Source organism: Physeter macrocephalus, chromosome 12 (genome assembly GCF_002837175.3).
Source record: "Physeter macrocephalus isolate SW-GA chromosome 12, ASM283717v5, whole genome shotgun sequence".
Taxonomy (NCBI): Eukaryota; Metazoa; Chordata; class Mammalia; order Artiodactyla; family Physeteridae; genus Physeter; species Physeter macrocephalus.
In genome coordinates, this window is record NC_041225.1 from 54335018 (window position 1) to 54360473 (window position 25456).

Sequence of the window (25456 nt, forward strand, 5' to 3'; positions counted from 1 at the left end):
GGGGTAAGTGAGATACAGAGGCGGGGTAAGTGAGATACAGAGGCAGGGGTAAGTGAGATACAGAGGCGGAGTAAGTGAGATACAGAGGCAGGGGTAAGTGAGATACAGAGGCGGGGTAAGTGAGATACAGAGGCGGGGGTAAGTGAGATACAGAGGCGGTGGTAACTGACAGCACTTAGCTTGGAACAGTCCCCTCCTGAGACTTATGCTTACTAACATCTACTCTCATCCTCCAGGTCTCAGCTTAAGTGTCACTTTCTCCAAACAGCCTCCTCTGAGCCCTCAGACTATTTTAGGTGCCTCTGCTGTGTGTTCACCACAGTCTGGACTTCTATAACAGTCATTATTTTTGTTGCATATACTCGTCCACTAGTTTGTTTTTCTCAGTAAACGTAGAACATCTGGCTTGTGCACCACTGTATTCTCAACTTCTAGCCTGGCACAGAGCCGATGTTTAGTAACACTGTTGAATGAATCAGAGAGTGGGAGGTAAGAGAATGAGAAAAGGTAATCCTAGGTTAGAGGAAAACTTTAAAGTAGTAATAATTATTATATTAATAATAACAGGTAACATTCACTGTGCACATAAATAAGGTAGTTATTGAACAAAGTCATTATTACCTCATTTACTTCAAAATGTAATTCTGTGAAATGTGCATAATTATTATCCACACTTTAGGGCTGAGAAACGAGGTTTAGAGAAGCAGTTAAATAACTCACCCAAGGTCACATGGGTAAAAGGAGTTTTCAACTCACATTCATCTAAAGACTTGAAGGTAACAATCCGAGGAGCTGGAAAACTAACACCCTCAATTTTCTGAGTAAAAAGTAGAAGCAAAGATAGATCTTGAGTAAGGAAATCTAGAATATATTGGGCCTTTGAGGAAAAGGACGAAGGAAAGGAAGCTAAGCAAGGAAAAGATTTACTAGACAATATTACAGGCTGAGGCTCGAAGTGCAAATTATTTAATTATAGAACCAAGTTACCCCCAAATAAGAAAAGCATCACAAAAAACGTGCATTAATAATTTAGTTATGTGAGGTTTTGATCTAATTTGTTAAAAGCAATTACTTATCTTCCATTCAGTGCCAGATACAATGCTTGGTCCTTTTACATACCTCACCTTAGAAGAAGATATTACTGCATTTCCATGTTATAATGAAAAAACTGAGTATCTGAGACATCAAATCACTTGAACAAGGTCACAAAGATGGTGAATTATAGAGACAGAACTTGTTCTAGGGCCTCTGATTCAACATTTAACGCTTTTTATACTGAACTATGTCAGACTTCTTAGTAGGTGAATCAAGCACGTTAATGCAAGTCAGCAGGGAACCAACTAACTGGCAAATGGTCTTATGATCATCCAACTACATACCTGTCTCTATGTTTGGGAAATTAATGAATGGGGCTGGAGAATTAAGAACAATTTTGGAAGCTCTCTTTTTAAAAATAAAAATCATTCAATCATTTAGAATGTAATTTCTACAGACAAGAAAATAGTAAGTTTTAGTTAAAAATTAGATATGTGAAAATTAACATAGAATTTCTGTGAATTTCAAAGTGAGAAAACAATCACATTATAGTATCTTTTAACACTACTTTCCACTTAAAACTATGGATGTGCATTAATTTGAAAAAAACTAAAATTTTATCAATAAAAACATTTTATCAAGACAAATATTATTTTACTTCTCTACACCAAAAGACAGCAGCAGAGTGAAAATAAAGGAACACTCAGGGATACTCTATGAAAACAACTTGATCTAAAAATCAGAGAGAAGAACTAATTTATACAATATCTTTTTGCTCTACATTTTCCTTTTTTTTCCCCCTTCTGTGACAAGAATAATCCACAAAAACCCAGAGGTCCTTTATCTAAACTATATCATCTGGATGCTGCATGCCTTGAGCCAGCAATTGTCTGCTGGGTGGTCACAGGCTGCTGATACCATGGAAATAGGTAAGTGAGATACTGGGTTGGCAGAGGAAGGAATAAAGAGCTACTTGGCAGAAGAGATTTAGAAAAGTGAATTTAAAACAGTATCATTATTTTTAAAAAGTGGCTATGCGAATAAAAGAGGTAAAAACAGCTATAAAAAAACAAAACATACAAACAACAACCAAAAAACCCTACAGCCTCAGTATCAATGGGTGATGGCATGTCTCCTGAAATTTAATCAAATAAGATTCTTGGCATAAATTTTTTCTATTTTTTTTAATATTTGTAGGTTTTCCCTGCCTAATTTTTCCATAGTAAGTAAGAAGAGCCCTTCTTTAACACAGATGTTTTTAAAACACTGATTAAAATTATAATTTTCAAAGGTTCAATAAGAGTTCTTTTGAGACATAAATGTATATGCATTTCAGTGAGAAAGAGCAAATAGCAGATTTTTAAAAAAGCACTCTATACCACAGGTCAGTTTTAAACAAAAATCAAACAAAAATTTTTTTACCTACGGGAGTAAGGGAACATTTTCTCATGGATGGAGAAATGGTTAAAAACAATAGGCCATGGTTACCTCTGCCCATGCTTTGAGAACAGCCAGTTTTTCCATGGTTGTGGCACTCTCGCGGTAGAGTTGGCTGGAAGATCCTTTTCCAGCCTGAACTTTGTCCAGTGAAGAAACAAGCAGATTGTGTACTCGACGGAGATCATTGAGATCACTGACAACTCCACTTCCAATCCATGTACTACATACCTAGCCAAAGGAAAAAAAATTTTTATTTTTATAGTAAAAAGTTAACATTAGGGACTTCCGTGGTGGCGCAGTGGTTAAGAATCCGCCTGCCAATGCAGGGGACATGGGTTTGAGCCCTGGTCTGGGAAGAACCCACATGCCGCGGAGCAACTAAGCCCATGTACCACAACTACTGATCCTGCGCTCTAGAGCCTGAGAGCCACAACTACTGAGCCCGTGTGCCACAACTACTGAAGCCCATACACCTAGAGTCCGTGCTCCGCAACAAAGAGAAGCCACCGCAACGAGAGGCCCACGCACCGCACAAGAAAGAGTAGCCCCCGCTCGCCGCAACTAGAGAAAGCCGGTGCACAGCAACGAAGACCCAACGCAGCCAAAAAAATAAAATAAGTTAGTTAATTTTAAAAAAAAAGTTAACATTAAACATATAAAAGAATGGAGTAAATATGATTTTTTTCCTAGGGGGAAGAAACACAAACAAAACCAATGAACAAAACAAAACAAAAAAACCTCAATGCTATGCTTTAATGTTATTTTTTAAATAAAAAATCAACAGCAAGTATGGAACTTATTGTACTCCTATGTAGAAAACAAAACAATATTTACTTAGCATGTTTCCACTATCTGATTTCCCAAAAATTTTAACAGAAAAGAATTTCCACCCAAATTCGTTTGGTTATGAATAATTCTTCAATTCAACAACATTTCTGTTTACTATAGGCAAAAGGTTATTCTGAGTGCTATAGAGGAGTTAAAAAAAAAAAAAAATTAAAGGGAAGGGCTTCCCTGGTGGCTCAGTGGTTGAGAGTCTGCCTGCCGATGCAAGGGACACGGGTTCGTGCCCCCATCTGGGAAGATCCCACATGCCGCGGAGCAGCTAGGCCCGTGAGCCATGGCCGTTGAAGCTGCGTGTCCGGAGCCTGTGCTCCGCAACGGGAGGGGCCGCAGCAGTGAGAGGCCCACGTACGGCAAAAAAAAAAAAAAAAAAAAGTAAAGGAAAAAAATCTAGTCCCTGTCCTCAAGTAAGTAAACTCAGATTAAATAACACATGAGAATGTTTTATGACTGTCATACTGCACTTAAAAAGAGAGAAAGAAGAGATTAATTCTAGCAGGAAAAATGAGAATGTTTAGATATCAGGAAGTTTTATGTGTATAGATACAGGGGAGTTTCATGGAGGAAGAGACAAGATTAGGAAAGTTAACTGGGATCAGATTACAGCACAATTTAAATTCCACGTGAACTGAATTCAGACTTGTTCTGTAGGCAATCATGAGTTTCTAAGGCTTCTGAGCAGGGGAATATTATTAGAATTGTGCTTTAGGAAAACTGCTCCAATACTAAGTATAGGAAAGCATGTGTTTAGACAGTAAGCACTGTGTTCAGTCACATGACTATTATAATACCACGGAACAGAGATGATACGGATCAAACTGAGAATCAAATGAAAAGAAAGAGGCATCTAAGAAAGACTTGGAAGTAGAAATCACAGGATTTGGAAACCAATTACATATTTTTAGGGGGTGAAGGCATGGACATGCAAACAGTATGAGGCGATAATCAAAGATTACCAAATTTTGACTGTCAAAGTTTCTAACCTGGATGAATGTAAGGAAGGTGACACCACTGTTTAATAGAGAGATAACATAAGAACAAAGGGAAGTTTGGTGGAGATGAGAAGTTAGAGAGCATGATTTTGACTGTGAACTTTGTGACATGCTAAGTTCAAAGTACCAGCAAGAGACATGTGGAAAGATATTCAGTGGGCAGATGGAAACCTGGGTCTGGATTTCAGGAGCAAAGACAGAAGTAACTAAGTCGATCTAGGAATTCTCCACACAAAGATGATCACTAAACCGATGGTCCTAGGTAACTTTCTTCAAGGACTGAGGTATTAAAAAGAAAAGCCTTAAGGACAGAACACAGGGAAAATATACTTCAGGGACAAGTAGAATAAGAAATTGAAAAGAAAACACCAGAAAAGCAACAGGACAACCAGGCAAGTGCGGTAATACTGGAACCAAAGGAAGAATGGATGGAAGGGGCTGGGCTTCCCTGGTGGTGCAGTGGTTAGGAATCCGCCTGCCAATGCAGGGGACACGGGTTCAAGCCCTGGTCCAGAAGATCCCACATGCTGCAGAGCAACTAAGCCCGTGTGCCACAACTACTGAAGTCTGCGTGCCTAGAGCCCATGCTCTGCAACAGAGAAGCCACCACAATGAGAGGACCACGCACCACAGCGAAGAGTGGCCCCTGCTTGCCACAGCTAGAGAAAGCCTGCGTGCAGCAACTAAGACCCAACGCAGCCAAAAATAAATAAATAAATTTATTAAAAAAAAAAAAAAGGAAGGGGCTGATAGTGCCAACTTTTTTTAACTGAATGACTCTTTAAATTCCATTGTGCTTTATAATCTTCACACACATGATTTCATATAATCCCATAATAACCATTTTTCCCCCCATCCCTACATTGCCCCACTCCCCCTTTCCTCTCCCCACTGGTAACCACGAGTTTGTTCTCTGTATCTCTTTCTTCTTTGTTATATTCACTAATTTGTTGTATTCTTTTTTTAGATTCCACATATATGTGATAACATACAGTATTTGTCTTTCTCTGACTTATTTCACTTAGCATAATGCCTTCCAAGTCCATCTATGTTGCTGTAAAATTTTGTTCTTTTTTATGGTTGAATAGTATTCCATTGTGTATATATATCACATCTTCTTTATTCATTCATCTGTTGATGGGCACTTAGGTTGCTTCCATATCTTGGCAACTGTAAATAATGCTGCTAGGAACATTGCGGTGCATGTGTCTTTTCAAATTAGTATTTTTGTTTTTCTCGGATACATACCCAGGAGTGGAATTACTGGGTTATATGATAGCTCTATTTTTAGTTTTTTGAGAAACCTCTGTACTGTTTTCCATAGTGGCTGCACCAACTTACATTCTCACCAACAGTGTACGAGGATTCCCTTTTCTCTACATCTTCGCCATTTGTTATTTATGTTTTTTTTTTTAACATAATCATTCTGACTGGTATGAGGTGATAGCTAATGGTGGTTTTGATTTGCATTTCCCTGATGATTAGTGATGGTGAGCATCTTTTCATGTGCCTGTTAGCCATCTGCATTTCCTCTTTGGAAAAATGTCTAGTCAGTTCTTCTGCCCAGTTTTTAATCTGGTTGTTTGTTTTGATGATGAGTTGTATGAGCTGTTTATAATATGTTGGATAATAACCCCTTATTGGTCATATCATTTGCAAATATCTTCTACCATTAAGTAGGTTGTTTACCATTTGTTTTGTGTGTGGCAGCTTTAAGTTATTAGTTTTTAAAATCAGTACTTTTTAATGGAAAAAACCTGATCCAAAATCTGTCATTTCCAAATTCATTCTACAAGGCCAGCATTACCCTGATACCAAAACCAGACAAAGATACCACAAAAAAAGAAAATTACAGGCCAATATCACTGATGAATGTAGAGGCAAAAATCCTCAACAAAGTATTAGCAAACCAAATCCAACAACATATTAAAAGGACCATACACCATGATCAAGTGGGATTTATCCCAGGGATACAAGAATTCTTCAGTATCTGCAAATCAATCGGTGTGTACCCCACATTAACAAACTGAAGAATGAAAACCATATGATCATCTCAATAGATGCAGAAAAAGCTTCTGATTAAGTTCAACATCCATTTATGATAAAAACTCTCCAGAAAGTGGGCACAGAGGGAACATACCTCAACACAATAAGGGCCATATATGACAAACACACAGCTAACATCATACTCAATGGTATAAAACTGAAAGCATTTCCTCTAAGATTAAGAACAAGACAAGGAAGTCTAGTCTTGCCACTTTTATTCAACATAGTTTTGGAAGTCCTAGCCACAACAGTCAGAGAAAAAAAGGAAATAAAAGAATTCCAAATTGGAAAGGAAGAAGTAAAATTATCACTGTTTGCAGATGACATGATACTATACATAGAAAATCCTAAAGATGCTATCAGAAAACTACTAGAGCTCATCAATGAATTCAGTAAAGTTGCATGATACAAAATTAATGCATAGAAATCTGCTGCACTTCTATACACTAACAATGAACTATCAGAAAGAGAAATTGAGAAACAATCCCATTGACCATTGCATCAAAAAGAATAAAATACCTAGGAATAAACCTACCTAAGGAGGTAAAAGACGTGTACTCAGAAAACTATAAGACACTGATGAAAGAAATTGAAGATGACACAAACAGATGGAAAGATATACTGTGTTCCTGGTTTGGAAGAATTAATATTGTTATAATGACCATACGACTGAAGGCAATCTAGATTCAGCGCAATCCCTATCAAACTACCCATGGCATTTTTCATAGAACTAGAACAAATAATTTTAAAATTTGTATGGAAACACAAAAGACCCTGAACAGCAAAACAATCTTGAGAAAGAAGAACTGAGCTGGAAGAATCATGCTCCCTGACTTCAGACTATACTACAAAGCTACAGTCATCAAAACAGTATAGTACTGGCACAAAAACATACACAGAGATCAATGGAACAGAGAGCTCAGAAATAAGCCCACACACTTATGGTCAATTAATCAATGACAAAGGTGGCAAGAATATACAATGCAGAAAAGACAGTCTCTTCAAAAAGTGGTGCTGGGAAAACTGGACGGCTACATGTAAAAGAATGAAACCAGAACATTCTCTAACACCATACACAAAAATAAACTCAAAATGGATTAAAGACCTAAATGTAAGACTTGTTACTATAAAACTCCTAGAGCAAAATATAGGCAGAATACTCTAAATTGCCGCAATATTTTTTTTGGATCTGTCTCCTAAAGCAAAGGAAATAAAACAAAGATAAACAAATGGGACCTAATTAAACTTAAAAGCTTGCATAGCAAAGGAAACTGTCAACAAAACGAAAAGACAACCTACTGAATGGGAGAAGATATTTGATAGTGCCAACTTTACTCAACAGTTACAAGTCCTCACTTTCTTACCTGAAATCCTTAGGCTAAGACATGTTGCACAATTCACAACATTTTCATAAAAGGTAATAAGGTAGATGAACTTAATTAAGGGATGAAGCAAGAGGTGTAGCAGCACCCCATAATTAACACACGGCTATTTCCGTAATGAAATGTAGTACGAATCACACTAAAAGAAATCAATCAGGGACTTCCCTGGTGGCGCAGTGGTTAAAAGTCCACCTGCCAATGCAGGGGACATGGGTTTGAGCCCTGGTCCAGGAAGATCCCACATGCCACAGAGCAACTAAGCCCGTGTGCCACAACTACTGAGCCTGCGCTCTAGAGCCCGTGAGTCACAACTACTGAGCCTGTGTGCCACAACTACTGAAGACCGCACGCCTAGAGCTTGTGCTCCGCAACAAACAGAAGTCACCACAATGAGAAGCCCATGCACCGCAACGAAGAGTAGCCCCTGCTCGCTGCAACTAGAGAAAGCCCATGCGCAGCAACAAAGGCCCAACCCAGCCAAAAATAAATAAATAAATAAATAAATTTATTTTTTTAAAAAAGAAATCAATCATTACTATCGTCTCACTCAGCTTCATGTCAGGGCCAGGTGAGTACAGTCAGTTCAGGCTTTGTTACCAAATAAATTATGAAAAAGCTTTTGGTTTTCAGAGCATTTGGATACTAAATCATGGTTAATGAATTGTGTTCCTATATTTGAAACATTTAAAAAGTTGAGAATAAATATATATGTAAACTATTTCATTCTCTTATAATCTTATTCTCAAAGAATTCAAAACTAAATTAAATAAAATTCAATAAGGACATATAAAAACTGTTTGTTACCAATACTGATGGCAAAAAAAAATACCAGCCACAACAATGCTGAAAATATAATGAAATTTAAAGTGAAAAGAGATTAAATATGAGTGCGAAAATAAAGAGTTGGTATTCCTAAGGAAAATAACAACATTTTGGAGATATTTGATAATACTTCTGTGAATTTTGGTAGAAATATAACTGAAAGTTGGGGGAAACTGTCAAAATCCAGAATTTGGTGCTAAGTTTGCTTTGCAAAAACCTAAGTACTTTCTCCACTTTAAAGAACATGAAACCAGAAACTGCAGATACTGCATTATAGGTTTGGTTTATGAAGAAAGACAAAGCAAAACTGAATCAGCAAAATCACACTTAGAGAAAAGACTCTGGCCTTATATCAAGAGTGATGAATGAATGTATACTTACAAATTTTAGACTGAAATAAAATATCTAAAGTATGTATTATGTTTGATTCCAACGCTGCTTTAAATGATTTATTAACCTACTGATTACTGTCCCCAACTGTCCTCAATTGAAAACATTTGCGGGTTTTCCTATAATATCTAAGAATTACTTGATTTTCAGGTTCAACATGATGTTTACTCTAGTAAACAATCTGAGATGCCATGTTTCAAGATCTGCCCAAAGTCAACTCCTTCAGTAACCTTAAAGAAAGAAACTTGCAACCCAATGCTCCAGCTATTTCAAACCCAGGTTACCTCCCAGAAACAGAAGGACAGGAGGTCAAAAATTTAAGCCTGCCACTAGAAAAGAAGAAACTTCAGAAAGCAGGTAGGGCCACATAAGAAATAAGAAGTGTTTTTTTTCTTAAGTTTTTTTGATGTGGAACATTTTTAAAGTCTTTATTGAATTTGTTACAATATTGCTTCTGTTTTATGTTTCGGCTTTTTGGCTGCAAGGCATGTGGGATCTTAGCTTCCTGACCAGGGATTGAACCTGCACTGCACTGGAAGGCAAAGTCTTAACCACTGGACTGTCAGGGAAGTCCAAGAAACAAGAAGTTTAAGGCAAATTCAGTAGCAGGAAATTTTCATACTACTCATTCACAAGATGAAATTCTAATAGCTTTTGCCTTTCTGATGATCAGGAGCTTTATAGGATGTTTTGTCTGCTTAAATGTTATGCTCTGAAACACTACTATAATACATTTAATTATACGTGACTGTGATTTCTGATGTTTGTGTGCCAGTATCCCAATCTAAATGACTTAGCTATTCTAACTCCAAGGTTTGTACCATGATCCACAGACTTATGTCTTAAACAAGGCTTCCTCTTCTCTCTCGGGCCTGCTGTTGGTGGGAGGAGTTCATTTCTCTGAAGGCCACCAATAAGATAGCAGGCTTCAGAAAAATAAATTCTAACAGAAGGAGGAGGCAACTCATTGAGCCAGAGTGAACAAAGTCAGAATTTCAAACCTATCACTGCAAACAGCAGACATTCTCTGCATAGAGGACACATGTAGCTTGACTATGAATTCTAAGCAATAAAGATGGACTACAGCCCTGTACTCTGGAAAACTGAGAAGGATGGAGTTGCTTCTCTTCTATCCTGAGGTGATCAGACAAAGAATTGGATTTTCTGAAAGATTAGAGCTTAATGCACAAATCCTTTTTCAGGACGGAGCATGAAAAAGATGAACTTATAAAAAGTGTAGGAACATAGGTGCTTTTGTAACTCTCTTCAGAAAAAATAATATGAGAATAATCCCCTGGAATCAATTTTGCAATAAAACTTCCATATTCTGAAATTGTCTTTAGGATAACTTAATACACAGAAACTTGTAGAATTTTCACAACCTGTGGTCAAAAACCCTTTTATTACCTATTTATTATTACTATATATTCTTCAATGATTGTATATTTTGAGATTTTACTTTTATTCTAATCCCTCTTACGACTTTACATCTCTATTGACTACTGGACAATGTATTCCAAAGTCATGTCCTCAGCTACAGCAAAAAAAAAAAAATGTGATTAATAGTTAGTACTTCATCATTTCATACAGAATAAAAAAGGAAACTGTCACTGTTGTATTTCTGAGATAAAAATAAATACTATTTGATTTTTCTCTCTTGGACGTGAAATTCTAAGATATCTATAAATTTATAGACAATAACTATAGAAAATTATATTTTTCTTCTTACCTGGCAAGCTTTTGCTATTATGTCTGATGGAGTATCTTGTGAAAAGGCTGGTCTTAGAGCAGCTCCCACCTAAAAAAATGAATACAAGCATTTTATTTTTAAAGATAAGTAGTAAACCTCTTCTGTCTTTGGAGATGAAAACAGACAAAACACATCTCTGTTCCTTTCCTTTTTATCTCTCTTATTGGTGAAAATAAACTCAATTATACCATTCTTCTTTTGCTTTCCAGGAGATTATCATTATCAAATCTGTAGGATCCTATACCAAATAGGCAATTAATCTTATTTCTTTTTCATTTATTTTTAATAGTAAATAGGATTTTCTGACAAAGCCACATGTTCCCAGAGATAATAGAAAACTGCTATTTTTTTTCTATCTATATTCCTGAACATATTTCTAACATTATTTACTTCATGGGTGAAACTCATATAACTGAGATTAAAGGCTCAATTTCTTTAAATAACTGAGTAGTACTAAAAATTCACATAGTCACTAAAAGACCTTAAAAATCATTTCACCTCAAAAAGAGACGCTTTAAAAGAAGGTTGCTCAAGAAATATTAATGTACTGTTGTCACAGTAGTAAGTGAAGAAATATGAGCTTTAGTTTTTTTATCCAAGGACTAACCAGGCCCAGCCTGCTTAGAGCTTTAGTTTTAATTAGCCAGTATCAGTCACAGATTCTTAGATATATTAGATTTAATATGTAGGAGCTGAATAAGGAATTAAATATAGTCAACTCCTAATTTGAGATTTCTTCCATTACACTAGGTAAAGATACATGATTTAGATAATTTATTTTTAAATGGTTTATGAAAAAAAAAGTGAGAGAGAGAGAGTGTGTGTGTGTGTGTGTGTATGTGTGTTGAGTGTAGAGAGAAAGTGAAAAAAAATCAATGTTAAAGGAAATGAGGCAAAATTCTCAACAGGCAAATATGAATGAAGGATGAAGGGTATAAGACAGGTTTTTTTTGTACTATTCTTGCAATTATTTCTGTAGGTTTGAAATTATTTCTAAATAGAAAGATTTTTTTAAAAAGACCTTCAGGGTTTCCCTGGTGGTGCAGTGGTTGAGAGTCTGCCTGCCGATGCAGGGGACACGGGTTCGTGCCCTGGTCCGGGAGGATCCCACATGCCGCAGAGCGGCTGGGCCCGTGAGCCATGGCTGCTGAGCCCGCACGTCCGGAGCCTGTGCCCCGCAACGGGAGAGGCCACAACAGTGAGAGGCCCACATACCGCAAAAAAAAAAAAAAAAAAAAAAAAAAAAGACCTTCATTCTGATAGGTTTGGTATTTGGGAGTAAATAATTATATACAGGTTTTCTACAGCCATTTGGCCTAGACAGTATAACTTCTTTACCTATACTTATGATGGAAAAAATGGACTATACATTATCCACACTTTTCAATTTTGTGTATGTTTGAACATAGATTTTAGATGAAGTATGATGTGTCTAGAGCCAAGATTTTCGTGTAATCACAGTGAAAAAAAAAGTTTGGTCTTTTCTTACTAACATAAGTTTTATTCACCTTCACATAATCCATTACTAGGATTACATCTATTGTGCCTCTTTTGAAGAACATAAATATAGGCATAAATTTCAGGAGAAACAAGTATATCTCTTTAGAATATAATAAAAAAAATCTTTTGAAAGTATACAATTCTTTCAGTAATATTTTTCACTATTATTAAAAGTTAATTTATCCTTCAGCATACAAGAGGCAATTGTTTTTTTTTTTTTTTAATTTATTTATTTATTTTTGGCCGTGTTGGGTCTTAGTTGCGACACACGGGATCTTAGTTGCGGCATGCGGGATCTTTCGTTGTGGCGTGCAGGCTTCTCTGTGGCGCACAGGCTCCAAAGCAAGTGGGCTCACAGTTTGCGGCACATGGGCTCTCTACTTCAGGCACATGAGCTCAGTAGTTGTGGTGCATAGGCTTGCTTGCCCTGCAGCATGTGGGATCTTAGTTCCCCAGCCAGGGATCGAACCTGCATCCCCTGCATTGGAAGGCAGATTCTTTACCACTGGACCACCAGGGAAGTCCCAAGGCAATTGCTTTTTATTTTTAAAAATGCTTAACAAGTCTTGGCATATAAATAACAGCAGTAAATCCACAACACTCTTTAAATGTTCCTTTTATCTTTTAAATGGCATAGCTAAATATCTAAACATAAGACTGGAAAGCCAGGCTGGAACATCTATTCTAGTTTTATCACTAATACTACATCATGACTTAAAAATAGTGACAAGTTTTATACAATTGTTTCTTCAACTGTGAATTGATTCAAACTGTGTAACAGGCAATGGGAGTAAAGATATGTATTCTACATGAATAAATAGGTTACAGGTCCAAATACATTTCTCCCGGGGATCTTCACTTCTTTAATCTTCACTTTTCAAAAGATCAGTTTTAATTTTGAAACAAATAAAATATCTCACATTGGCTTGATACTGCTCCAGAATCACATGACCTGGAAATTCTGGCTCAGGCACAGATGCAAACTTCTTGATAATGTCTTCAAGTGCTTGGAGCCCAGCCATCCGCAGCTGGTTACTATGATCGGTTGCAGCCATGAATGCCATGCGAATCAGGTCAGAGAGATGAAGTACCAAGAGGTCATCTAAAAATAAAAATAGAAGGCAAAAAGGAAAACATTTCCAAAAATTAATAATCACATAAAAATATGGAATGAAATAAACTTCTTTAAAAAAGCATTTATGGGGCTTCCCTGGTGGGGCAGTGGTTGAGAGTCTGCCTGCCGATGCAGGGGACACGGATTCGTGTCCCGGTCTGGGAAGATCCCACATGCCGCGGAGCGGCTAGGCCCGTGAGCCATGGCCGCTGACCCTGCGTGTCCGGAGCCTGTGCTCCGCAACGGGAGAGGCCACAACAGCGAGAGGCTCGCGTACCGCAAAAAAAAAAGAGCATTTATGATCCACATATTCCACCATGTTTAAAATAACAAAGATACACTTTCAAGAAAGTTTCCATATCATAATCTCTCAAGAATATTGGTAAACCTTTATACAGTAACACCGACGACATTGTAAACTGACATCTGAAGCAAAATAACTGATTACCATAATTTTCCCCAAAAGAGTTTGTAATTTTTTTGTCAGCAGGGATTGGCAAATTTTTTCTGTAAAGAAACAGATGGTAAATATTTTTGGCTTTGCTGGCCATATAATTTCTAACATAACTACTCAACTCTGCTGTTGTAGTATGTACAAAGACCATATGTACACAAATGGTTACACTGTGCTCCAATAAAACTATAAAAACAGACTGCAGGCTGGATTTGGACTGCAAGCTGTAGTTTACCAACCTCTACTCTGGAAAAGATTTTTATAAGGACAAGATGTAGAAAAGGGAAGGCTTTTTCCTTTTAGCCTTAGAGTAAAGGCTGCCCTAGATCAGTCCTATCAAAGCCTAAAAGCAAGGCAATTGTTCCCGGAGTGAAACTGCTATTGCTTCTCTACACAGTCTCTACCTACATCCTCTCTCAAATCAAGACCTCTATCTTTTTCCCAAATCCAAGGTGATGAACTCCTAACGTGGGGGAGAAGAAAGGGGCACTGGGCAGAAACTCCAAAATGAGGAGAGAATTAGGGGACTGATAGAGGTTTATTGCATTCTGGGATCTTCTGGCCCACAGAACTATAAGTTAATAAACTTCTGTTATTTTAAGCCACTAAGTTTGCAGTCATTTATTATAGCAACAATAGAAAACTAATACATCCAGCCTCTTCTACCTGGAAAACCCTCTCTCTGCCTCTAAAACCCAGCTTCAAAATGATCCCTTCTGTGAGGTCTTCCCTGGCACTTCAGGAAATGAGTAGCAGTTTTTTATGTTCCCAAAGTACTCTATCCTTCCACTATTGGGATATATGATTACTTCTGAGTGATAACTTTGTCTCTTTGTCTTCTAGACTAGAAATTCTTCAAGAGCAAGGACTATGTTTTTTTCTTCTTTGGATCCCCAATGGGAAGTAAAGAGCAAGATTCGGTAAATATCTGATGAATAATGACATGATTAAAGACACCCTGTTCACAACATATTGTGCTTTGCTGGTACCCTATATTCAGATTCCAATTTTATACATAGTATAATACTGTTTTACTTTTTGTTTTTTAGTCCATTTGTGAGTTTTACTGCTTCTTATACACAACAAAGTAAACTGAAAGGCATTTTTAACATATAGACTTCAATACAGATAACATATACGATGTGTCTTCAGATATTTTAAAAAATGACACCATGACGAAGAGACAACAAAGCATAAGATAAGACAGTCTGTTACTCTACCACCTCTCTCAGCTTCTCTGGGTTTCTTCATTTGTAAGTGAAGATACGGGCCTGATGATCTCTTTGTAAATTCCCTATAATATCTGATCCAGGGGATATACGGTATAAAAGCTTACAAATGATCAAAAAGTAAAAGGTTTCAGTAATAAACAGTTTTCACCTTTTCAAAAATACCTAATAGCAGTTCTGAAATCTGAGAGTTTGAAATCTGCCATGGCATTCATGAATTCTGACATTCTCCAAGGCTGGTGATTGCAAAACTCACTTTATTTATTCACCTTAAACTTTTGCTAAAAGTAGGATAAGGTACCAAGGAAACGTAAGTTACTGCCATCATTATGCTTAGGGCCATCATTATCCTCAGGGCAAATGATTAAGATAAATATATCTTAAGATAGATAGATATATAACTTTGGACTGCTTTCCTCAACTTATCTTCCCAATAGGGATCAGAAGTTGGACAGCATGTAGAGAGGACAGAAAACAAAGGTAAAAGGCAAGGAAACGTACAATAAATGAAAGGCATAGTCTAAAGCATATTACAAAGCAGTAAAATATTTCAAACCTATAAAAATATTCTGGGGAAAAGACGCACTGATTTTTAATTTACTTGTAGGGTTTCGCAGTTTAGCAGAACGTGCCATAGCAAGATCAAAGTGAGCCTGGTCTGCATTCTCACACAAATTGATGATTCGACACAGGCAATCAGCAGCAAATACTCGAGTGGCCCAGCGAGGTGCCACAAAGGGCTTTGATTTATCTTCTTCTCCTAGTGTGGTAAACATGGTATCATCATCCATCTCATCTTTCTTTTCAAATTCTTCATCTTTTCCACTACTTAAGGGAGTTGCAGTACTCATATCTGTAACAAAAATAAAAGCATATTATAACCACCTTACATATAGCAAAAACGATGCTTTAGAAATAGTACTGTTTGAAGATATCTAATTTAAAACCAGTAGAAAACAGTAGAATTGGCAAGGTTTTTCTTTTAAACAATCAATAAAAAGCCAAGGAGGGGGAGTGGGAGGTACAAACTATTTGGTGTAAGACAGACTCAAGGATGTATTATACAACATGGGGAATAGAGCCAATAATTTTGTAATAACTGTGACTGGAAAGTAATCTTTAAAAATTATATAAAAATTTACAATAAATAAAAAATTTAAAAAGATAGCAGCCATCAGTTTTCAACTTGAAATTCAATAATATTGTTTTGTCTTCATTGTATGTACTTTCACAATGACTTTACTTTTATGAAAGCTATGATGGTTGTTCTGTTTATGATAGCCATATAAAGTTTCTCCTTAAAATAAATATATTTAATTTAAAAATAAACAGAAATTTAAAAACCAGGGAAAGAATAACATAAAAATATTTTATATATTTCACTAGTTTTACATCTTATGTCAAATGACAGAGTAGCCTGGGATTTTTATACATGAAAATTAGTTTGAACTTAGTCATTTGTCAAAAAATAACCAAAGTTCATTAGTTTGCAATATAATTTAAGCTTCAACATTTTACAGGGATTTATAGATTAAAAATTATTAGTATTTTGGGGCTTCCCTAGTGGCGCAGTGATTGCGAGTCCGCCTGCTGATGCAGGGTATGCGGGTTCGTGCCCCCGTCTGGGAAGATCCCACATGCCGCAGAGCGGCTGGGTCCGTGAGCCATGGCCGCTGAGCCTGCACGTCCGGAGCCTGTGCTCCGCAACGGGAGAGGACACAACAGTGAGAGGCCCGCGTACCGCAAAAAAAAAAAAAAAAAAAAAATTATTAGTATTTTAAAATGTAGGCTCTATGTATCTGTAATATATGTATCTAAATATATCTATATATGGTATATATCTATATACACATCTATATCTATACATGGTATATATCTATATATATATCAAAATTAAATAATTTTCATTATCTTAAGAATATATTTTATATATTAAATACATACCACTAGAAGCTGCTAGGACATCTTTACAAAGCATTAGCCAATGGGAAAGTTTTTCTACAGCCAGTGATGACAGCATATGTCCCAAAGTATCATGAATATCAGAACATAATTTTCTATCTGTCTCCCGGTCTAGCATTCCAAAAAGAAGTCCCTCAAGACCAGTTTCTGTTATGTTAACACCCTGGTGCCGGCAATGGACATCACTTCGAGAACTAACTCCAGGTGCAAAAGGACTGACATCTGAAAAACAATTTTTACAAATGAACTTGTACAGGATTTTATCGTATACTACAGGTAACAACTATGTTAAAGACCATGATTTACATGTAAATTCACAATAACAACAAAACCATCTAGCTATATACACAATTTAACTATGGTCTCCAATTTACCTATCTTTAGAATTAGAATTTTATCTGACAATAAAGGTAAAAACCCTGATCTTTAAGACTGATTATTCTGTGGTATTTTAAACAAATCTCCAGGGAATGCTCATTAAATATATATTTGATTTTAACAACAAAAAGTGCGGGAAAGAGACATATTTTAAAATAGATTTAAAAGTCTGAAAAAATTATTGCTATACATGTTGGGTGAACAAATTGAAACTTATTTAGTCTTCTAGTTCAGATTTTACAAATCTATAAAGCTAGAACACAAATTATAAATAGACTATATCCTAAAAGTTTATTTAAAAATTGGGAAAATCCTGCCCAATCAAAAGTTGTTATGAAATAGTAGTTAAATTTCTTGCTTTATCTGAAACTCTTTTTATTCTTATGAACAGTAGGAGTAGAACAACTGGCAACCTTTAAGAATGAATACCATTAGGCTCCCCAAAGTCCAAAGCCCTCTGAACCTAGAAGAGAGTGATAAAGAGGGATGAGGGCTGAAAAGTGGCTTTTTTAAATTGAGTCACTCCAAAGACAGAATAAGGGGAGGTTTGCAGAAAATAGCCACAGTGAGGGGAATTCAAAGACGGTAGGAAAGGGAAGGTTCCAAGGAGGGAACATTACGGACAGATTAGGCACAGAGGCCTATTTTTCACTTAGCAGTATACAGTGAATATTTTCCCGTATCAAGAATTTTACTTCCACAACGTGAATTTTCATGACTACATAGCAAACCATTGAATTAGGAGTACATTAACTGATTAACCATTGAGGAAGAATTCCTAAAAAAGGAATTGCTAGGTCAAAGGGTAAGCACAGTTTGAAAACTTTGAGGATATACTGACAAAAAAATCCTCCAGAAAAGCTGTATGACTTTACATTTCTATCAGCAGTATAAGAAATTTCTCTTTTATTCGTACCTCCCCCAACACTGGTTAAAATCATTATTTTATTATCAGTCAGTTTTATAGAAGAAAATGCTATCTTATGATTGTATTAACTTGCAACTATTCAATCACTAGAGGTTAAAGGTATTTCATATGTTGATATTTCTCCTTTGATAAAACACCTCTTTTGTGTGCTCTCATGATTTTTACAGATGCATAAAAGAGTTACCATAGCAGGTCCGAGACGACCCTATTAAGGCCTGATATTACAGGAATTGGGTTTCAGGAGGGTTCCCATCATTTCCTGATAAAAGTGGCTTACTGTGCCTAAATCATCTGTACCAACAATATAGTTTATGCTGAACATCTGCTTTCCTTCTGAGACTGAACTTTTGGTATATGCTAGGCAGACCATGCCTATTTGACCAGTGCCCAATAAAAATCTTGGGCACTGAGTGTCTAGCAAGATTCGCTAGCAGACATTTCACGTGTGTTGTCACAACTCCTTGCTGCGTGACTCCATGGGGAGTGGACTCTTGGAAGCTTGTGCCTGGTTTGCTCTAGACTTCACTCCATTTATCCTCTCCCTTTGCCGATTTTGCCTTGTATCCTTTTGCTGTAGTAAATCACAGCCATAAGCGTGACTATATGCTGAGTCCTAGCAAATCATCAAACCTGGGGGGTGGTCTTAGGCCCCCGGCACACTAATTTGTAAAAGCTTTAAAAATATTAAAATATAAATGCGCACATTTTAATACAATAAGCATATTTTGAAACTATCTTTCCCTCTCTTAGTTTGTCTCTTTCAATTTTGATTATGGTGACTGACATCTAGAAGTTTTGAAATTTTACATGTATTCAGGAGAATTCTGTAACTACTTTTGGTGCTATGTTTTCTCTCCAAAAAGCAGTAATGTTTACTGTTAGACTTTTATAATAAACTTCTTTTACATTCTACAGTACAGTATGCTTGCTAATAGAGCTCTTATTACACTATGTTAAAACTGAAGTTATTTTGGTATGTTGCTTCTTAGTATCCAAGCAACTTCTATGCATTAGGAAGCTCTTATAAGTAAAACTTTTCTCTTACAATAGGGGAAATCTCTGTCAAGCTCTGAAAAAGTTCCCAAACCACCTATCCCTAGAATCAGAAGACCAGCTACAAATTCAAGCCATACTTAAAACTCTCCCAAAAGCAAAAAGAACTGAAGAAAGCGAAGATCCACCTTTCGTTACCTAAACATCTACTGACATTTCACAGTTTTACTGGTTACTTTGGTCTTACCTTCTTCAAGGAAAAGTTACATCACAAAAGGTTAACTACTGTCAAAAACTGGAAGCTTTCAGGTAACCCTAAAATAGATAATTTCTCTTTTCAGAAGCCTACTAATGATACAAGGCAATATCCTTAGAGTTAGTCATCCCTTATACAGCTAAAACATTCTCAAGGGATGGCAGAAGTGTCCTGATACTAAATGCTACAAAAAATTTTTTTAAGCTATGAAATTTTAAAAAAGGTAAAAATGTAAAGTTACCAAGAAAACTACATGGGAATTTTAAAAGTGATAACAGTTTTATTTTACCTAAAAGAATAAGAAAATTGACCATATTTCAATGCAAAAATGTTATTTAATAAGTAATACTCATTTGAAATGTTAAAATACTTAAACAAAAAGAATATTGACCAATAATATAACTTACTAGCACCACTGCTCTCTTTGTCCCCTGCATTTTTTGCTAGGCTCATGGCATATTCGCATACTTCAGCTGCTTCTCTTTGTGCAAGCTGCCGGAGACATGCCACAGCTGCTCGTCGAAGTAACAAATGGGAACTACATAAGTGAACCTGTAAACCATAACAATTTTAGACTTTTCTTTAAAAAAGCTGTAATCTCACTTGCCTAATGAATATATATGAACACATTACTTGTGAAGAGACTCTTCGTTTAACCATCTCAGTTGTTTAAAATATAGCCAAATAATGGCCTTTTCAAAAAATAGTAATACCAATAAAATATATAAAGAATATTTTAGTACCCTATAACTGCCCCAAGACTTGGGCACTAAAGATCATAAAATACACTTAGATAAAAATCCAGAAAGATCTTTTGCACATCTTATTTTACACATGGTCGTACTAAATTCTGTCAATGAAATTTTTTAAGTGCACAGAGATTAACTGTAGTGAATAAACAGTTAGGGGGCAGAACACACAGTAAGAATTGAAAGCAAATGGGGGTGTATAGTAAAATAAAAAATCAAAATCAAGCAAACATAAATATCTGAAAAGAACTGCAAAATGGATCCTTTCGGTATAGCATTTTTTTAAATCTCACAAGTTCGTGAAAGAATCAATATAGTACACTCTAATATGTGAAGTAAAGTATAAGAGGCAGTACTGCATAATAATTAAGAGCTCAGGCTGCAGGTGCCAGACTGGATTTGAATCTTGGCTCTGCACTTACTCCTGTGTGATTAGACAAGTTACTTAACCTCTCTGTGCCTTGTCTGCCCATATGTGAAATGGGGATAGTAATTCTTCACAGGAATATAGTGAAAATAAAATAAGTTAAAATAAGTATTTTACTTAGAACAGTGAATGACACATGGTAATTGCTCAATAAACGTTAGCTACTATCACTATTACTATAAATCTGACTCATTGAGAAAATATTATGTTCCATATGCTGCTTTTTAAGCAAGGAAGTAATATATTTTAGAACGAATCTCATCCAGAAATGATGGGGGGGGAATAAAATAATAAATAAGTGATGTGGAATACATAACTCCTTCACAATGCTAGGTAATATATTTTTATGCTCTTAATATGGCATTTGTAACGTATTTTTGGGTAAAACTCACAGCCCATGAAATTATGCCAAGTATTAAAAAAAGAAAATATAACTGAGGAGAGAACACCTGACAGATCAGATTTTTTCCAACAGAATATTTTTTTTCACGTCTCTTCCTGAAAATAAAGACGTTTTGGAACTTGCAAATATCCTATAATTAGAAAAGTTAAGCATGATCATATGAGATGGGAAGAACAAGTATCTCGGAGTTTCTGCCTTTTTATCTGTACAATGGGGACAATGTCCACCTTACCTCTATCTTACACAACTGTGGTAAGATCAAAGGATTAAATATATATGAAGCAGAACACCATAAATTTAATTACAACTAAACAGAATTATAGCTAAGAAAATCCACTCAACAAATGCTGACTAGCAGAATCAAAGTGAAAGAAATAAAACATTTTAAGGTTTACAAAGTGTTTTCAAAAACTCAATTTCAACGATTCTGAGGTGTACTCCCCCACCCCATTTTAACATCTCTGATATTAGAGACGCAAATTATCATTAACGGTGTCTTGCAGCCACTGTAAACCAGGTAACAACAAAGTTGTATTTGTTTTAAAACTTTCCCTTGACACTTCCTGGTAAAATACACAAAATGTCAGGAATAAACCGTATTAAATTTGATAAAAATATATGGCTTCGTGCAGACTTCCTAGCTGCTTAGATATAATCACAATCTACTGTGACATCCATCAGTATAGCTTGGTTTAGCTTTGCTCTTGAATTTTATATAAATGGAACCATGAAGTCTGTTCTCTTCTGTGTCTGGTTTCTTTTTAGGAGTATGTCTGTGAGATTCATCCATGTGATTCCATGTAGCAGTTCATTCATTTTTATTGTTGTGTAATATTTTATTGAAGAATTATATCACTATTTATCCACTCTGCTGATTGGTGGACACTTAGGTTGTTTCTGGGTTTTGGCTAGTATGAATAACCAAGCAATGAACATTCCTGTACATGTTTTTTGGCACACATGTGCATGCATTTCTGTCAGGTATTTACTTTAGAGTGGAGTTGCTGGGTTATACTGTATGCATACTTTCAATTTTTTGTAGATTATGCCTCATTGTTTCCCGAAGAAGCTTTTTTTTTTTCTTACATTCCACAAACCTTAGGAATTTGTGTGCTGCTTGTTCCTACATTAAGACCTCTACCTTCCTATAAAAAGCTCTGTTATTGGGCTTCCCTGGTGGCGCGGTGGTTGGGAGTCCGCCTACCGATGCAGGGGACGCGGGTTCGTGCCCCGGCCCGGGAGGATCCCACATGCCGCGGAGCGACTGGGCCTGTGAGCCACGGCCGCTGACCCTGCGCGTCCGGAGCCTGTGCTCCACAACGGGAGAGGCCACAACAGTGAGAGGCCCGCGTACCACAAAAAAAAAAAAAAAAAAAATTCTGAGTGGGAAAGACTGAAAATATGATACATTCTTAGCCAAGAAATAAACAGTTCATTAAAATATTTCTTAAAGGGTGAAAAAGAAAATCAGTGAATAAAATGAATAGTCATAAAATGACTACTAAGCTGAAACTCTAGAATGCACAGCCCAGGAAACATGTTTTTTGTTTTGGCCTTAGTCTGATCTTTTGGGAAACAAATTTGGGGCTCCCTAATTAAATCAACGAATGAAACAGCTTTATACTTACACAAAGGCTAGGAACAAGACTAGATAGATTGACATGTCGTGGTGCAAACATGTGAAGCTGCTGAAGGCAAGATATGGCAGCTGCCTGCACGAGAGAATCTGAATGGTCCTGGGTTATTGCACAACCCACCAAACAAGAAGAACGGATTGTGGATATCGTTGCTCCATTCCCTAGAAGCAAAGTCAAAGAGAACATAAAGTACAATGATTTTATTAGTAACACCAAAAATATCCCTAGAAAATAATTATCTTCTAAATAACCCCTCTTTCTAAACAAACAAACAAACAAACAAGTATACCTGAAATTAATACAACACTGTAAATCAACTGTACTTCAATTAAAAAAAAGAATAACTGTTGAATTAACATTAACTAGTATGTTTGCTCTATGGTTAGGTTTGGTACCGCAATTGTTAAACCAATAATCACTATAAGAAATGCTCTTACTTTTTTTCCCCTTACATTTTAACAGCTTACATTTTATCAAGCAAATAAAATCCTACAGAACAAGAGTCAGCAAACTTTTCTTTAAAGGGCCAGAAGTAAATATTTTTTACTGTGCTAGACAAGAGGCAAAATCCACACTACTCTATTATGTAAGTGCCTATATAACCATTTAAAAATGTTAAAACTTGGACTTCCCTGGTGGCGCAGTGGTTGAGAGTCCGCCTGCCGATGCAGGGGACACGGGTTTCTGCCCCGGTCTGGGAAGATCCTGCATGCCGCGGAGCGGCTGGGCTCGTGAGCCATGGCCGCTGAGCCTGCACGTCCGGAGCCTGTGCTCCGCAACGGGAGAGGCCACAACAGTGAGAGGCCGCGTAACGCAAAAAAATGTTAAAACCATTCTTACCTCATGGGCTGTTAAAAAAAAAAAAAGGACCAAAAAAACCAGGCATCTGAGCAGATTCAGCCCATGGGCCATAGTTAATTTGCCTATTCTGCCTATCCCCTGTTATAAGAAAGTCATCCCAGAAATTCCTTTCCTTGAAAGCCAACCTTAAAAAAGGAAGATTTTATTCTATTGTATTCTATTCTATTCTATTTTTTTGGCCACGCTGCGTGGCCTGTGGGATCTTAGTTCCCCTACCAGGGATCCAACCCGGGCCCCTAGCAGTGAGAGCTAGGAGTCCTAACAACCTCTCGACCACCAGGGAATTCCCCAGTAAGTCACTTTTTAAAGGATGTAATGTACAGCATAGGGAATACAGTGAATAACATAATAACTTTACACAATGACAGATGGTTATTAAATGTAATGTGGTGATCAATTCATAATACATATAAATGTCAGTTGTACACCTGAAACTAATATAATATTGCATGTCAACTATACTTCATCAAAATTACAAAAGAAAAAAAAAATTAAAAAAGGAGTCACTTTTAAGATAAATAAATATTTCTGATTACTATTCAGACTGTTTTAAAAAAAAAATTCTGCAAAATCCATACAAATGATTTCAAAACACAACTGCTTATGAATGACGATAATGCATCTCTCTTAGATTTAGCTAGCTTTACATTTATCCCCTGATAAAATATATTCTTTTTTAAACCCGTCATTGTTGTATTTGATTCTCTGTTCAAACAATAATACCACATCTATTATATAATAACAACAAATCCTATTTTCCTAACAAGATTAATGGCTCATCTCTGAATAAAGTTTTACTTCTTAAAAAAAAAATTAATGGCAATTTTTACAAAGGTAGGAAAAATAAATTGCATTATATACTGTCTAGATTAAAATGTCTTAATTGCCAAATATAAGTGATTTAAAATTTTTACAATGCAAAATAATTTTATATACAACAGAGACCAAACAAGGAAATCATAGACTCACACAAGAGTCAAATTCTGTCTGAAATACACACTGCCTGATCAGAAACTACTTGGTAAACACCTACACTTAATCAAAGGCACATATTTATACTCCCTACACCCTTGGGATAATTCACTGGAAGAAAGAACTATCAACTTTTCTCAAAGAGGACACTGAATCCAAGATAGAGACATGTCTAAATCACATTTTTTCAATTCCTACCATTCATCCTTAAGATCTTTTCTTTTTTCACTTCCGTCTTTTTTTTAAATATCTGTCCGAATGGAGGGAACATATAGCATAGTGATTAAGAATACAGGCAAAGGAAATTTATCTGAGCTTCACCTCTGATTCCAACTACTCATTGGCTACACACACACACACACACACACACACACACACACACACACACACACACACACACATATAAAACCTTGGACCTCTCTCAGCCTCAGTATTTCATCTGTAAAACAGAGAGATATACCTTTATCAGGATTGCTGTCAGAATTAAGTGAGGTAATATAAATAAAAAGCTTGATCCATCGAAAGATTTAATAAATGGTAGGGGAAAAAAAGGAATGCTCTGAAAGTGGCTTACATATTTTGCATAAATTCACAGTAATTTTCTTACCTGAGTGTTTAATTTAACCATTAGTAGAATTATTTCAGTGGAAATGCATGGTAAGAATATGGGCCTTAGGATCACAAATCTGCTACTCCTTAGCTGAGTTACTTATCTTCTCTGAGCTTACTTCCTCAGAGAAAAACTAGATAATATTATCTTCCTTAGAGTTAAAAAAAAAAGTGAAGCTCAAGTCCATGAAGACAATTGTATGGCACTCCAGGCCAAAGGAGCTCCACTTTTATCTTTGACTTCAAGGGGCTCCAGGTAACATTTCACTTAGATGTTTTCTCTG

The 25456-nt window shown here is 36.3% G+C and overlaps 1 protein-coding gene across 1 annotated transcript in view; it reads right to left on the reverse strand.

Annotated features, from left to right (window-relative positions):
• HEATR5B (HEAT repeat containing 5B) overlaps positions 1-25456 on the reverse strand; it is a 91412-nt gene that overhangs the window by 24084 nt on the left and 41872 nt on the right. The window contains exons 20-26 of the mRNA XM_028496572.2: positions 22722-22891; positions 19922-20066; positions 16942-17181; positions 15599-15850; positions 13121-13302; positions 10680-10748; positions 2524-2703 (exon numbers count right to left, since the gene is read on the reverse strand). Of these exons, the coding sequence (XP_028352373.1) occupies positions 2524-2703; positions 10680-10748; positions 13121-13302; positions 15599-15850; positions 16942-17181; positions 19922-20066; positions 22722-22891 (1238 nt within the window). The remainder of the gene's footprint in view (positions 1-2523; positions 2704-10679; positions 10749-13120; positions 13303-15598; positions 15851-16941; positions 17182-19921; positions 20067-22721; positions 22892-25456) is intronic.